Source organism: Xiphophorus maculatus, chromosome 19 (assembly GCF_002775205.1).
Source record: "Xiphophorus maculatus strain JP 163 A chromosome 19, X_maculatus-5.0-male, whole genome shotgun sequence".
Taxonomy (NCBI): domain Eukaryota; kingdom Metazoa; phylum Chordata; class Actinopteri; order Cyprinodontiformes; family Poeciliidae; genus Xiphophorus; species Xiphophorus maculatus.
This window is the reverse complement of record NC_036461.1, coordinates 12,194,548-12,208,833: the sequence shown is the minus strand read 5'-3', so window position 1 is coordinate 12,208,833 and position 14,286 is coordinate 12,194,548. Positions and strand designations below refer to the sequence as shown.

General features: G+C 39.4%; 1 protein-coding gene across 2 annotated transcripts; it reads right to left on the bottom strand.

Moving 5' to 3' along the window:
- Window positions 1-282: 282 nt before the first annotated feature.
- Window positions 283-7,425, bottom strand: LOC102227328 (homeobox protein Nkx-2.2a). 2 transcript variants are annotated; one of them, XM_023352235.1, is made up of 3 exons: window positions 7,341-7,425; window positions 1,555-1,911; window positions 283-918 (listed from the first exon to the last, which is right to left on the bottom strand). In XM_023352235.1, the coding sequence occupies exons 2-3, from the start codon at window positions 1,817-1,819 to the stop codon at window positions 338-340; spliced, it is 846 nt and encodes a 281-aa protein (XP_023208003.1). In that variant the 5' UTR covers window positions 1,820-1,911; window positions 7,341-7,425; the 3' UTR covers window positions 283-337. The 2 variants fall into 2 exon arrangements, with proteins under 2 accessions (XP_023208003.1, XP_005799203.1); XM_005799146.2 differs by having other exon boundaries at window positions 283-894; window positions 7,341-7,423.
- Window positions 7,426-14,286: the final 6,861 nt, after the last annotated feature.

Sequence of the window (14,286 nt, the reverse complement as noted above, 5' to 3'; positions counted from 1 at the left end):
ACAAAAGGGGTGGGGGGAAATAAAAAATTAAAAGTAAAACATCTCTACAACCAACACACAACATACTTTACAAAAAAAAAATATGTCACAAGAAGAGCATTGACATTTCTTAATAAAATCTATAAGGGAGAGGTTTGGACCCAGTTCTCTTAACGAAAACATGTAAACACGGCGCACACATGAGCCCCGAATAAAAATGGTAGTAGTATATATATGAGTCAAGCTGCAAAAATGAAAAGTCTTTTTTGTTTTTTCTTTTTTCTTTCTTTCTTTCCTTCTTTCTTTGCGGTGAAACACCCTACAGCCCACCCTCCAAACCAAGTCTCTATAATTTTTCTCACCAAGTCCACTGTTGCGTTTGCACCAAGTGATGTGCTGTGGGGAACTGCGGCGTGGCCGCGGCGCCGTACTGCGCGTTATACTGCATGTGTTGGAGCGACTGAGCGCTATACGCCGAGAAGGGAATCCCGGCCTGAAAAGTGGCCGCCAAGTCCTGAGCTTTAAGAGTGTGACAAGGCTTCCCATCCCTGACTAAGACGGGCACGGCCACCCGCCGAGGAGAAGGGAGATGGGTCACTTCCATACCTTTCTCGGCCCGGGCTCTCTTCATCTTATACCGGTGGTTCTGGAACCAGATCTTCACCTGGGTCGGGGTGAGACGGATGAGGCTGGCCAAGTGCTCCCTCTCTGGGGCGGACAGGTACCTCTGTTGCCTGAAGCGGCGCTCCAACTCATAGGTTTGCGCCTTGGAGAACAGCACCCTCCTTTTCCGCTTCTTGCCCGAGTCGCTGCCGCCGCTGCTGGACGTCTCCTTGTCGTTGTCGGGGGATTCGTCGTCCGCAGACGGCTCCGGAGACTTGGCCGAGTCCTGAGAGCTGGCGGACAAACCGTGCACTGCGACAAGAAACGGGAGAAACACTGTCAAAATGTTATGTCGGGAAGTTTTCAGAGAGATTTCTTACAAACACAAAGGCCATTAAGTGATTAGTAAACATTCAGGATGCGTTTTCAATAAGAACTGGGGAGCAAATGTCTATCAGGCATGTTGTGATTTAGAACTCTTAGATATCCATAAAGATAGAAACTGGGAGATATTTTGATAAAATGTAACTCGAGAAACTAATATCAGCGTAGATCATTGTTCCAAAAAGGCAAAATAGTCCAGACTTTCAAAGAAAACAGTGAAAGTCAGTGAAGCGTGAAAGGTGCATTGTCTTCTTAAACGTTACTTCACAATTTAACACTCTGGTTTTACACCAAAAGAAAAACTGACGCTGGAAATAAAGCAGAGACAGAAATTCAATTCAAGCTCCTTTGTTTTTTTTTCCTGTTTATTGTTATTCGAACAGTACTTGCAAAAGCAGAGTGCCTTAAGCCTTAACACTGCATGCATTTTCTAAGACGTGCAGCGCACGATGCATAAAGATGAACAGCGCACGCCACCAAGGGCATCCTTAGAGCGCAATATGAGCATGCATGCAATCAATTATCACTTAATTTACCCGCATTGGATCAAAATAACAAAATAATGAAGGGATATATGACTCTACTTACATGAATATTGAATACTGTCCGTAGTAGCAAGCCATCGTGTGTAGGGATTGTCAGTACTGTCATAAAAGGGGTTCTTTAAAGGTAGATTTTGAACATTTTCTAGAGGACTTTGCACCAAAACTCCACCGTTTTTCGTCGTGGATGCGGTCTCTGATCCCTCCGTGTCTTCTTCCGCTCCGGTGATAGATCCGTCCTCGTCATTCGTGTCAGGAAGGTCCAAAATGTCCTTTACAGAAAAGCCCGTCTTTGTGTTGGTCAACGACATATTCTGGTAGGGGGGGAAATATGCAGGGAAAAGTTGCTTGCAGCAGCTTTTTTTCGTAACAATCCGCTGTTGTGAGAATAGAAAAAAAAAAACTAATAAGGAGAGAAAAAAGCAGAGAAAAAAAATTTGGATGAGTAAGTATCGCTCTACGCTGAAGTACAGTCAAAACAGCCTCTGTGGATAACCATCGCCTATGAGCAAAGCAAGAAGCAGTGGATTCGGTCTCTGTAAGTCCAGGAAGGATGCCAAAGTGGCTGAAGTGCTATATGCGGCTCATGGATACTGTGCTACTGCTGGGTGCTAGAGGGAAATAAGCCATTACCTTGTCCTGATCAGTCCATATAAGGTTGGTCTCAACACATGAACCTGCAGTGAAAAAGCATTAAAAAACGCGAAAGGTTGGCCACGTGTGGGCGGGTCTTAGGAGTCAAGTGGATGAAGACAGTGTTTGCAGATGTGAAATTGTGGGTTTTGGGGAGATCCGAGCCTCTACCATTGGTGCTTCAGAGCATGATGAGTGGTATAACGTGTCAATTAATTACAAAGACGGGGAGGGCCTTTTTTTACACCCTATTTACATACAAAGAACCTCCAAGTAGCTTTATTCTCACAATACTTAAAAAGGCCCGTTCTAACAAATTGATCCAAGTGAAGCTTTCGCCGTTTACTTTTATAGTATAAAAAAAAATAAAATTACTCTCAATTCCATCATTTCTGAAGGGGTGGGACCAGTGTGTTTTAAGAGCAAACAAACAATAACAAAAAGAAAATGAAAGAAAAGGAGTCGTTTAAATAGTGGATAATTTATGTAAACCTTTTACGTCAATATTTTTGCCACAGCTTAGGGCAAGAGGATGTGTCGAAACTAAAACAAGACGCCAAACATGCATTTAAGGCTCATCTGCAATAATAATAATAATAATAATAATAATAATAATAATAATAATAATAATAATAATAATAATAATATTTTTATTTGTTATGGTTCATATTGTGAAAAACTTACACAACTTTCTTTTTCATGGAAATTTTCATGATAAATCTCTCCAGTGTGATATTTACTTTCAGCCTGTGTAGCTTCATTTGAGTTTCTCCATCTTGCTTCTTTTCTTACCCCTTGTGAAATCTGAGTATCATTGTTGCTTACTTTATTTTCCTCCCCTCCAAGCCTTCCCCCTCCATCCCCCTTTTCGCTCTCTTCCTTCAGCCTCCCTCATGCAGTAGGGCTATGTGATGTGGGTGACAATGTTGCGGCGTTTTTCAGCAGGTCCTCTGAGCATCCTGGGTGGTCGGGCTCGGGCAAACACAAATACAAACCGATTGCTAAGCTGCAGACAATGGGGGAAATGTAGACAAATGTCCGGCTCCCGTTGGAAGCTTTTGTCCGGCCGCAGTTTTTGCATTTATTTCAGGGCCCGAAATAATGGATGATTGACGCCCCGCGCACAATGCTTTCTAACTGTTTGGAATAAATCTGAGATTGTTCGTAGTTGTCATGGCATTCAACTGCTTTCAATGGACTATCTCTTCATTCAATTCCAGGATCCTTCCACAATATTAAGGAAAGTCCTTCATCTCAACATACACACATATTGCTTGAACACACGGACTTAGGAACACAGTCTGTCTCCTTTACGAAAGCAGCAACTATTGTGTCTTTTTAGTTCCTTGTAGCTCAGCAGAAAGTAGCAGAAGAACCAATCAAACTTGGGGAGTTGCAGTAATTTATTATTATTATTATTATTATTATTATTATTATTATTATTATTATTATTATTATTATTATTATTATTATTATTATTATTATAATCAATAATAAGCAATATTATTATTATAGTCAATAATAATAATAATAATAATAATAATAATAATAATAATAATAATAATAATAATAATAATAATAATAATAATAATAGTTTAGATATTGCCTTCAATCACTCTTTGTTCTCAAAGTAGAGCATGGGCCTGAGGTAAATATTTTACCGGACTGACAGAATTAATCACAAGTCTCAACATCCCACAAAGACTCCTTTGAGCCGAGCGGGCTGCATGGGCAAACTGGAGCTGAGCCTGAGCCTCTCTATGCTGGGGGAGAGAGAGGTTACTGACCTGATCCAGCGAGTAATGCTGCACAGCTAAATCCGAACTGTGAAGGGACATGCAACCCACAGCAGACACCCAGGGAGCTTCACGCATCACGGGGGAACGGCCCAGGCAGGCAGCATGGGACTCAATGCGCGCACCTCATCAGGAAACTGACTTGGCCCATGCGGGGCTTTATTTCGCTGAGATTTACTCAGTGCCTTAAAAAGTGCGTGGAGCCAAATCAGGGTATGTTTGAGCACGCAGGGTTGTCACCCGTGACATCCCTCGACAGTGACAAGGAAGGAGGTGTGAGGGGGGGTAGCAGTGGGTTTTTGGTTTAAGGCACTGGGCTGCAGACTCTGCTCAGTTGCTGGGGATATACCAAGGTGCTATTTGATCAATTGAGCCGAGGGTTTCCTAAAGAAAAGGTAAATGTGCACTGGCTAAGTGGACGCACTCCACATGGAGAGCCTATCGCACTGTGTTTACCTGTTTACTTTCGCAGGTAGTTCAAACAGGCCTCTCGCCTCTGTGACAGTGGCCAGTGTGCAGACTGTTTTTTATTTTATTTTATTTTTTTGCAAAAGAGGACGTCTTGACAGAAAATCAAGAATATAAAACGAACATAGTAACAAGGTTGTTAATTTTGTGCAAATTGCTATGCATTGTAACAGATACGTGCTGCATTTCTCATGGCTTTTTGCTTTTTCACTGTTATTGGGGATGTGAAAAAAAATGTTGAAGGCAGTCTGCGTCGCAGCCTCAAAGTTAAAGTAATTTTGCAGCTGTATCTCTGTGAAGACCGTGTGACTCCTCACAGAAGATAATGCTTAGGAAGGGCCTCTCAGGTGCAGATGTGTCCGGATTTAGAGGACAACAAGAGAGGTGCAAAGTTACTGTATTATATCACTTCGCTGCAGAAATGTATAGGACAAAATTCCTGAAATGACTTTTTGTGCAGCAAACTGCTCAGAGTGCACGCACAAGAGGAATCTGTTGTTGTTGTTTGCTTGTTCGTTTGTTTCATGTGATCATTCCTGCTGTCACTATGCTAAAACCATTGTTCCCATTTTAATGTTAGCTGCAGAGCAGACTGGATCAGTGTTCAAGCTCGTTGTGTTTTCATTCAATGCAGTCCTCATTCAAAAAACAATTAATATTTCGGACAAATCCTTCCTCAAAAAATGATGATGATAATAATAATAATAATAATAATAATAATAATAATAATAATAATAATAATAATAATAATAATAATAAAAACTTGAATCTAGGCTGATTAATTATAATTCCCTCCTAAAAATTCATGCCCACGATTGTTCTCAAATATGTAAAGAAAGGGGGTTTTATATGCCTGATTGAATACATCTTTCGATTGAAAGCGCAAATAAGAATGCCGCAGGAGGATCCATAATAATGTTGATCAGTGCTTCCCTTTTTAATCGCTGAGTTCCAGCGTGTTGGGACGCCTGAGGGAAGGAGTTGGGCTTTGATAAAGGTAACCCAGCCTGCCTCAGGGCAGCCGTGATAAATGTACAGAGTGACAAGCCCCCCTATGATTAAAAGCCAATATATTAAAGGAAGGTAAAGTCGGGTGCTGCTTTATTTATTGCGGCCAAGTTGGCCCGGGGACACTTTGCTTCAGGGGAAGATTTTTATTTTATTATTTTTTTTAAACGTTTTTATTCCTCAGAAAGTCAACCTTCCTTCCCTTCCAGGCAAAAAAAAAAAGCTTTATTCGTCTTCCTTTCTATAATGATTAAACATGTCACTGCGAGATTATGGAGTCGCGCCCATGACCCGAGGAGATGCCTTCATTTGTTAAACCACCAGTTTATTTGTAACGCCGAATTTCATGCCACGCTGAGCCATTCGCCCTAATCTTTCCCCTGTGTGTGTAAAGACGAATCGCTGAAAAAAAAAAAGACGCTTATTATTTTTTAATCACTTCCTTTTTTCAGTGTCGCACTGGCACTGGCACTTATGAGGGAGAGGGAGGGGGGGCCTCAGATTCCTATTCAAAGGGGCAACCACTACTTGTAACAGGACGATATTAATGCCATAAGAAACAACACACCAAAAAGTATTGAAATAAAATAAACATATTTTCTTTAGGAGGGTTTGATGTGGCTGCTTCTGAATGGCACAAGAAACAAGATAACTTATCCTCCTCGTGAGTTGTCTTGTTTGTGAGAGTGGTAATAACATTAACAGCTGTTGACATCTGTAGAGCTCTAGCGGTCTCTACCGGTAAAATTAAGAAACAACAGGGGGTGAACATTAGATTAAACATCTTGAAGGAAACGATATGTCGGTTGTACAGGCGCATAAGGCAGTAGGTGGTGATGTTATGGTCATTAAACTGCACAAGGGACATTATTTTTTAATGTTTTATCATTCATTTAAAGAAGCTATCCAGTGGTACAATTTTATTTCACTAACAGTTATACAATACAATACAGAGCATATAGAGCTGGGTTATAAAGTCTTGATCTCCACTTTGTAAAGTTTTCAAAGAACTGAATAAAGGGGAAAAAAGTCATTCTTCTTTCACTGTATCTGACTTGATTACATTTAACTAATTTCTTATGTCTTACTCTGGTGGGAGAGCAACTTTTGTTTTAAATTGAAATATTTAAGTTATCTTATTAACTAATCATGCCCATAAATCAAAACAGCATTCTCAAATAAGGACACATTTGATTTAAAACGAATGAAAAAAGAACAAATAAAAATCAAATAGAAAACAATGAAAATGTGTCCAAAAAGACCTGCAGTCACTTCCTCATGTTTTGTCACATGGATATTTTTAGAGGCGTAAATGCTATCTTGATTAAGTTATAATTTAGCAAAAATAATCCAGAAACCTGATTGTTTTAGGTAACAACCTATCTCCAAAGTTAATTTGATTAATTACAGAAAAAGTCTGAATAATAACGTTAAGGTGCAGTTGTATTTTGAGTTACTTAAATTGTGACTGATCTAAATCACTAAAGGAACTTTTTATTTTGTATTTTTGCAGAAAGCCTGCTTTTCTTTAATCTGCATGAAAGAGTTATTTTTGTTTGTTAGGATTAGGTTTTACTTTTGTTGTAGGTTTGCCCACATCATTAGCCTTGAGAACCATTAGCCTTCGAAGGTGCAGGCCACTCTGATCTCTCAACAATAATGCCCAACCAAGCATGGACTCCTCAGGTGAGTGCGTAATGATCACCAGTAGCTACTGTGCCCTAAAACCACGGGCCTATACCAAACACAGATTGGCCAAAGACAGAATGAAAACGCAGCCTGATGAGGGTCCTTCTTATCAAGGTAGCTCAAAATTATTAATAAAAGAAAACAGAAATACTAGACAAAGAAAACCAGCTGTCTCCGTGAAGATGTATCATCACAAATGACGGTGTGCAAAGCTGACTGGAGCAGCCAATGCGCTTACCTATACTGGAAGGTGTCTCTGTGTTGGCAGCGTTAGGACAGCGCAGCAGAGTTAATGAAATATCTCCAAATGGGAGTCAGGAGTGCGTGCAGAGATAAGCCTGATGTGGTTTATATACCCAGAAAGCAAGTGCTCCTCTTCTCATATTGTCAAAGAGCGTTTGCATAGCTGGCCAAGTGGCTGTGCACTTGCTGACTCGCTAACATTGTGCGGTGTTTGTTTTCCCCCTTGGTGTGACGTGAGACAAAATATTGGCCATATGTTCATCTGCAATAAATTGTCCCCGAGCGCAAACACAACATCCCCCTCCAGAACACGGTGCTTTTAAACCCACATGGCAAGTTTTCTCCTTTCGAGATGTTTTTGGGGGACACGGAACTATCCGGTGCGCAATGACGGTAAATGATATTGTCACAACAGCTTGTTTTAAGAGATAATTGTACGCCTATGGAAGCGCTGCCGGTTGGTCTTTAAGCCGCCACCTATTATTCCTCACCCAGGGCGCTCTAATAAATCGCTTGGTAACCAAGAAGCGGCGCAGTCTAAAGAGCAGATGTGGCATGTTATCCACACCACAGTCGCGTTTACATTAGATACCCTGATCCAATGATTGATAACCAGGTCAGCTCCCAGGAGGGACATGCGACTAACACATACTGGCAACACCCACAATGGAAACACCTGGAACAGTGAGGCAAGCACAGTTAACTATTATTATTATTATTATTATTATTATTATTATTATTATTATTATTATTATTATTATTATTATTATTATTATTATTATTATTATTATTATTATTATTATTATTATATTTTTAACAGTCAATCAGTCAAACAATGTTGATCTGCGTTAAAACACATTTTGATGATTCAAGTCGACTTTTCAGGGGCTTTTTCTCCTATTTTGCTAACTATAATATCTTTTTACCCAGTTCCGCTTAATGAACATCTAGCTATTATGAGAGTATTTTCACATTTTGAAAGAAATGTAAAATTTGGAATATTTTTTCCAAGCTAAAATAGGTCTCCTTAATTCAACTTCACACCTGTTGCTTCTAAAGATGAGCAGAGGAAAGGCTACAGTTTTTTTCTGTGTGAATATTGCCTCACGTGTGTAAAGATGATGGCGGGGAATGCAGGTAATCGTCCAGGCAGGAAGAAAGCAATATGAGGCAAACACCAATTGTGCAATAATGACACGTTGAGAGTGAATACCTCAAATCAAGACAATGATTTTATTGTGGGCAACCTGGAATCTATGCATGATGATAATGGTGTTGCCTAGTAGAGCAGGAGCGGCCATCAATCAATAGAGAATACACTACTGATGGGTTTTGTGCTGGGCTACTTTGCTGATGAAAGACAGAGATTATCATGCCCAGCACTGCTGTCTTCAAGAGTATCACTAAGATGCTGAGAATACATATAAATAAATTGGCCTCATACCTTCTTTGAAATTTCACATTAAGGCAAAGCCGTTAGTTAGAGTTGGAATGTATTCATGAGGTTGAGACAAATGTGAAAAAAAGCTTTCCACTCAGCCGCTCTGTGAATGCCCCTGCGCTGTTTGAGATGTGCCACAAGTGCTCTAGGTGCTAAATACAAGACCTCCTGCAAAAGGATGGGTAAGATAGGCCTTGGCGGTCAAGCTATTATCAATCCCAGGCCCAGAGCTTGATGACTAACATACTTCAGATGTGGTTAATGGCTTTGTAAGAACACTGATGCCACAGCTATTCTGAAATCAATCAGTTCAAGTTTTAATGTATCGACTGCTCAAGGAGGACTAAAAGAGGGCAAGCTTCTCGACACACAAATGCAGGAATGGATCAGGTTGATTTCACCAGGAAGATACACTTTGAAAAAAAAAAGTTTAATTAAACCTGAGGACATACTTGTTCTCGTACGCGATCATAGCCAGACCTATCAGCATGAAAGGCTTTGGTAATTTTTTCTCACAAATACATGCACTCACCGGGGTTTAGATCACAAAGTCCTCAGCATTAAGGCGAGTAGATGGCAGTTTTTAGCTCTTAGTAAGAGGAACTGAGTTGTTTTACAACAAAGTGCCCAATTCTGCGCAGTTGTGAAATAGCCCATCTCTCAAATGACAACAGAACATTGTGAATTTGAGGAGCAGTTGAGTGCAAGGTGATGAAACTTAACATTTTTGCCCTGCTATTACAAACTGAGGATGAAAAGAAGAAACAGAACAATGAGTGTGAAAGTGGTGAGTTCTGTCCAAGTGTTAACTGAGTGAAAGAAAAAAAAAGTTCGTCAAGGGCACCCATGAAATGTCTGGTATTTTCCATCAAAATATCAGATTTATGGGTTGCAAGGAAGGGTTTTGTGGGCATTACTTGACATGAATAACGTTATACTCGAATACCTCTTTTTCAGAGCTAAGCATTTGGTGCGAGGTCAGTGCTCAGCCTTGAGGAGCCATATAGCCATTTTTAAATGCTGCTGCTGAGGTCACGGGCCAGCCGACATGTTCTGTAAGCCTGTTGGTCCCCGTGGCATGCAGTTATAAAAGAAAAGGTCCTGTCTGGGTAAGACGTGTGAAAACCTTTTAGCCACAAATAATGAAGACCAAAATAATCACAATGTTCTCTTAAAAACCATCAAACTGAGTCAGATGCCATTAGAAATCCAGGATAATGTGGATTCTATAGCTGCGGATATCCAAAGACACAAATGAAGAAACTGGCTGGATCTATCCTTCAAGACATACTTGCTGTAAGTACTGTTAACAAATTGAAAAGCAAGGACCTGATTTATGTCTCTGAAGCTGCCTTGATCTTAGACAGCTTTATCATTATACACTTATGTGGCTTCAACAAGCAAAAAGGTCTCCTAAAGGTGTCGATTCCACCTGCGGAATTATTCCAAGGTGGAATAATTCAATTCCACCTTGAATTATCTTTCAAGGTGGAGACATTATATCGCTGTTATAACCTCTGTAGTGTAAATCAACAATGAAGTTTTCACGTTTAATCTCCAGAAACTCTCTGATCTCCAGCCCATTTCAGCTAACCAGCTGAAATCAACTCTTAGTTCAGCCAACATAAACCATGTTTCTCATACTAAGATGTTTTTCTCTATACTCTTGAAATTGTTTGGGTAAAATCTCCCACTGGCAATTTCTCCTGTTAGCATTAACAAACAACACTGTATTTGACAAACTTTACACTCCCGTTAACATATAGGATGGTTGTTATGAAGCACTTTAAGCCGTCCTGGTGGGCCAAGTCCAAGCAGAAGTCAGATCTTCATAGGAGTGGATGTAAAAAAGCCTCGCAATGCAAATCTTCTCCACTTTCTTCTTTGGCTAGAGCTCAGAGCTATGGTTGCATTTCATGTTTTGCTAAATATATCAGGTTAAGTTATTAATTTGTTTTATGGACGTCCTTCTGAGAGTTTCATTCTCAGTGACTTCTTTTCAAGCAGATCACCTGGTTCTGAGGTGACCTGCTTAAAACCATTTAAATTTTTTCTTTATATATAAGATTATTCTACATTTTTACAATAGTAGCATCATGGTATCACCAAAAACTGATACCAGGAGAGTCCTCCAGATGGACATAACCACTTTTGGAGCCAAAGCGATAGTTCCTCAAGCAGAGAGAGGAACTGAGGAGGAGGTGGCTCCTGTTAAGCACTAGTGCTTCACAGGCCACAAGCACTAGTGGTTCTGAGACTGTCTCACCCAACGGGCCCTAAAGTTCTTGCTCTGTTTGTTAAATATCTGGTAAGTTTTGAAACTTTAAGTTCCTTCATTTTCTCCCAAAGGTTTTACATTACAGGTGTAACTTGGAGCATTCAAGCAACTTTCCACTTATCAACTGAGAAACAGTCACTTGACAAGTTCTAGATTTTATTTAGTTTTACTTTGAAAAATCACTGACCCCATTCTGTTGCAGCTTTCATTTAACTAGTTGCAGTTAGCTGATTTTCTTAGTCTGTGTTTGCTTTGCTTATCAGTTGACTAGACTGGCCTTGTTATATCCTCTTCAGCTTTGTCCAATATTGAGAGTGAATAGACATTGATTCATATAAAATGCTATTTTTAACTTGACTTATCATGTTACCTCTGAGAAAAGTTTATTTTTAAAGTTTAATGTTGACTTTTAACACATAGAGCCCTGAGGTAGCATTTACTGAACACTCTGCAGTGAGCAGTGAAGCACTCTGTGTACTGAAGACACCATTTTCAAAGTATCGGTGCACCTGGTTAGCTCATGTGACCGTAAGGTGATTTGGGAAACTTTGTTTTCTTTTAGCAAAAGTGAGTTTCCACCAGTTCAACTACTCTAATCCTCAGATAAGATGTCTTATCCCACATATAACCTGCTTTGACAGCATTTATACAACAATTTGATAGGAAATAGATTTGTCAAGTACTGTTGTGACATCTATGTAACAACAGGCATTAAACTCCTAATTGTAAAGAGAAATTCAGTGTGACATATTTGTCACAATAAGATGGTAACTAATCACCTGCTTAGTCAATTTAGCTTATTCAGATATTTTAGATTAATATATTCTCTATTTTTCTTTTTAAGTCATGTATTTATGTCAGTATGAAAAAATTATGAAATTACTCAAATATGTGATCAAACTTTACCTTAGCTTTAGTCAAGTCACTTTCCCATTTACCCCCTGTTTTATTGTCCTTTTTTGTAAAATGGAAAACTATTAACAATATAGTGTTTAAGATGCATCAGAGTTCATCACTGGACAGGACAGAGAGTTTGAGAGTTGTTAAATTAGCTTAAGTGTAGATCACAAACACCCTAATTACATCCCCAACAAAAATGTGGTGAGTGAAGAACCAAATGGGTCTAGCAATTCAGATACATGTAAATCCAATGATTTAGATACAGAACCACATGCAGGCCAAATCAACCCTGGAAAGCAAAAGCCAACCATCAAGGGCAAACATTTTCTTGGAGAAATAAAATTTTTTAAACCCTTAGATGCACATACAGGATACCATGCCCCAAATCTGCTGATGAGATCCAATGTAGTACAACAGAAAGTTCACCTTATAAGAAATGTTGGAGTTGATATCAGAACATGCAAATTTAAATTGTGTACAAGAATCTAACAGTGATTGAAATATTAACACCATGGTTGAAGAAATAGAAATACTAATAGGTCTCCACCTGCGTATGGGTCTTCAATAGGGCTATCCCCACCGTTGGAGATTAAAAATCGGGGCCTGCTACTCATCCTATGAAATTCTTCATGATTTTTATGTTCATTGCGGTGGCAATTGGAAGAAGATCTCATTTGAGATTGAAGGTGATGTTGTGGTATAATAATAACAATAAAAAAACTTTTACTTTTACTGCAGCTCCAAAGTTTTTGCTGATGAATTCTTATTCTCCTCTCAATTTAAACTCCCCTTCATTGAGGAAAGTAGAAACACTTTGTAGGAAATACTTTGCAGGTTCTCACACTGGAGATGAAGAACATCTATCCATTTGGTATAATATATAACTCACATAATTTTCCTAAAAGTAGAAATGGGTCTGGGTTGCTATGGTGGTGTTGTTATTGAGTTTTGTGTTTTGGTTAGAGAAGGTACTGCTGTGAGAGGTGCATCTCGCCACAGGTTTAGAGACAATAAGGTCATTTAGCTGCGAGTGGCTGCACCACCTTTACAGTAAGAAGCATTTTCTGTTGGGGAGGTCTTTCAAATCAAATTGTTTAAGAATAATGACCTGCAAATGAATTAAGTCGAGCCACGGGTCACAATAATGACCAAGAAATTAATTTCACTTTCAAGGACTCCCAAAGACTTACTGATTAAATTTTCAGTTAATGTTCAGCAAATATTGCAAGTTTAGAGTGTTTAGATAATACTGATGCAGTAACACATATTTAGAGTAAATTATCACTTGACTGCCACAAACCTCCCAAAGAAGAGGCTAGCAATGTATGTTTAAATAAACATACCACAAAGATTTTTGGTGCACATCATCTTTAAAGTCTAGTTATGATATACATCTTTGCATTTACAAAACTTGGTTTGGTGTGTGAGCAGGATGTGTAAACATGTTGACGGTCACAATAGTGACCAGTGGGACAATACATTTTACCTAGGTATGCTTATTTAAATACATACCATATTCTTCCAATTCCAAACTTCTTCTGTTTTAAGATTAATTTTGAGTGTGGTTCTTAATTTGTTAGACCTATTGATGGTCAGACAAAATATACAACAATGTAGTTGTGAGAAAGATGGAATCCTTACTGATTTTGGTAGTGGTGGCTTAGACAGGAATAATCCATGCCCAATTTTGAATGCATATGATCAGTTCATGGGAAAAGAGAATGATCTCCTCCTTCACCAATCACGTGGCACTCTGTTACCACCTGCAAAGTTTAAGATGAAGAGACAACTGTCTCTTTGATGTACCCTTTAAAACTAAAGAGGTTCCAAATGAGGTTCTGACATAAGATGAGATACCTCTGGTCCACTAGAAAGACAACAATATTTTCACAGTAGGACCAAAGATGAACTACAAAGAGACTGATGTCAAATAGATCAATGAGCACATGAGAGGTGTAGACCTTCATGACCTAAACCCCTCAAGGTTCAGAGTCATGATCAGGCCCAAGAAGAGGTGGTGGCCCATCTCAAAAGTGCACCTGTAAATAGGATGATGGTAGCTTAGGAGGTTGGAGTTTATCTTGTAACTGGTGGGTTGCTGCTGGAACCCCCACTTTGTCTGTGTCAGTCGTTGTGGCCTTTATCAAGAGGACAATTCATACATGCCTGCCGGTGGTAGTCAGAGGATCCGGTGGTGGCAGGGTATGACTGCCTTACTGCTGTCAAACTGTGCCAGGGAAGCTGTAGCTACAATATAGTAGTTTACTGCTATCGGTGTGTGAATGTGTGTGTGAATGGGTGAATGACTAAATGTGGTGAAAA

Bases quoted from the DNA above. Each gene is read 5' to 3' on its own strand.
- LOC102227328 (XM_023352235.1), bottom strand. From the start codon at position 1,819: ATGTCGTTGACCAACACAAAGACGGGCTTTTCTGTAAAGGACATTTTG. The intron at 919-1,554 runs GTAAGTAGAGTC...ACATTTTGACAG, and splicing joins GGACAGTATTCAATATTCAT to TGTTTCTCCCGTTTCTTGTC.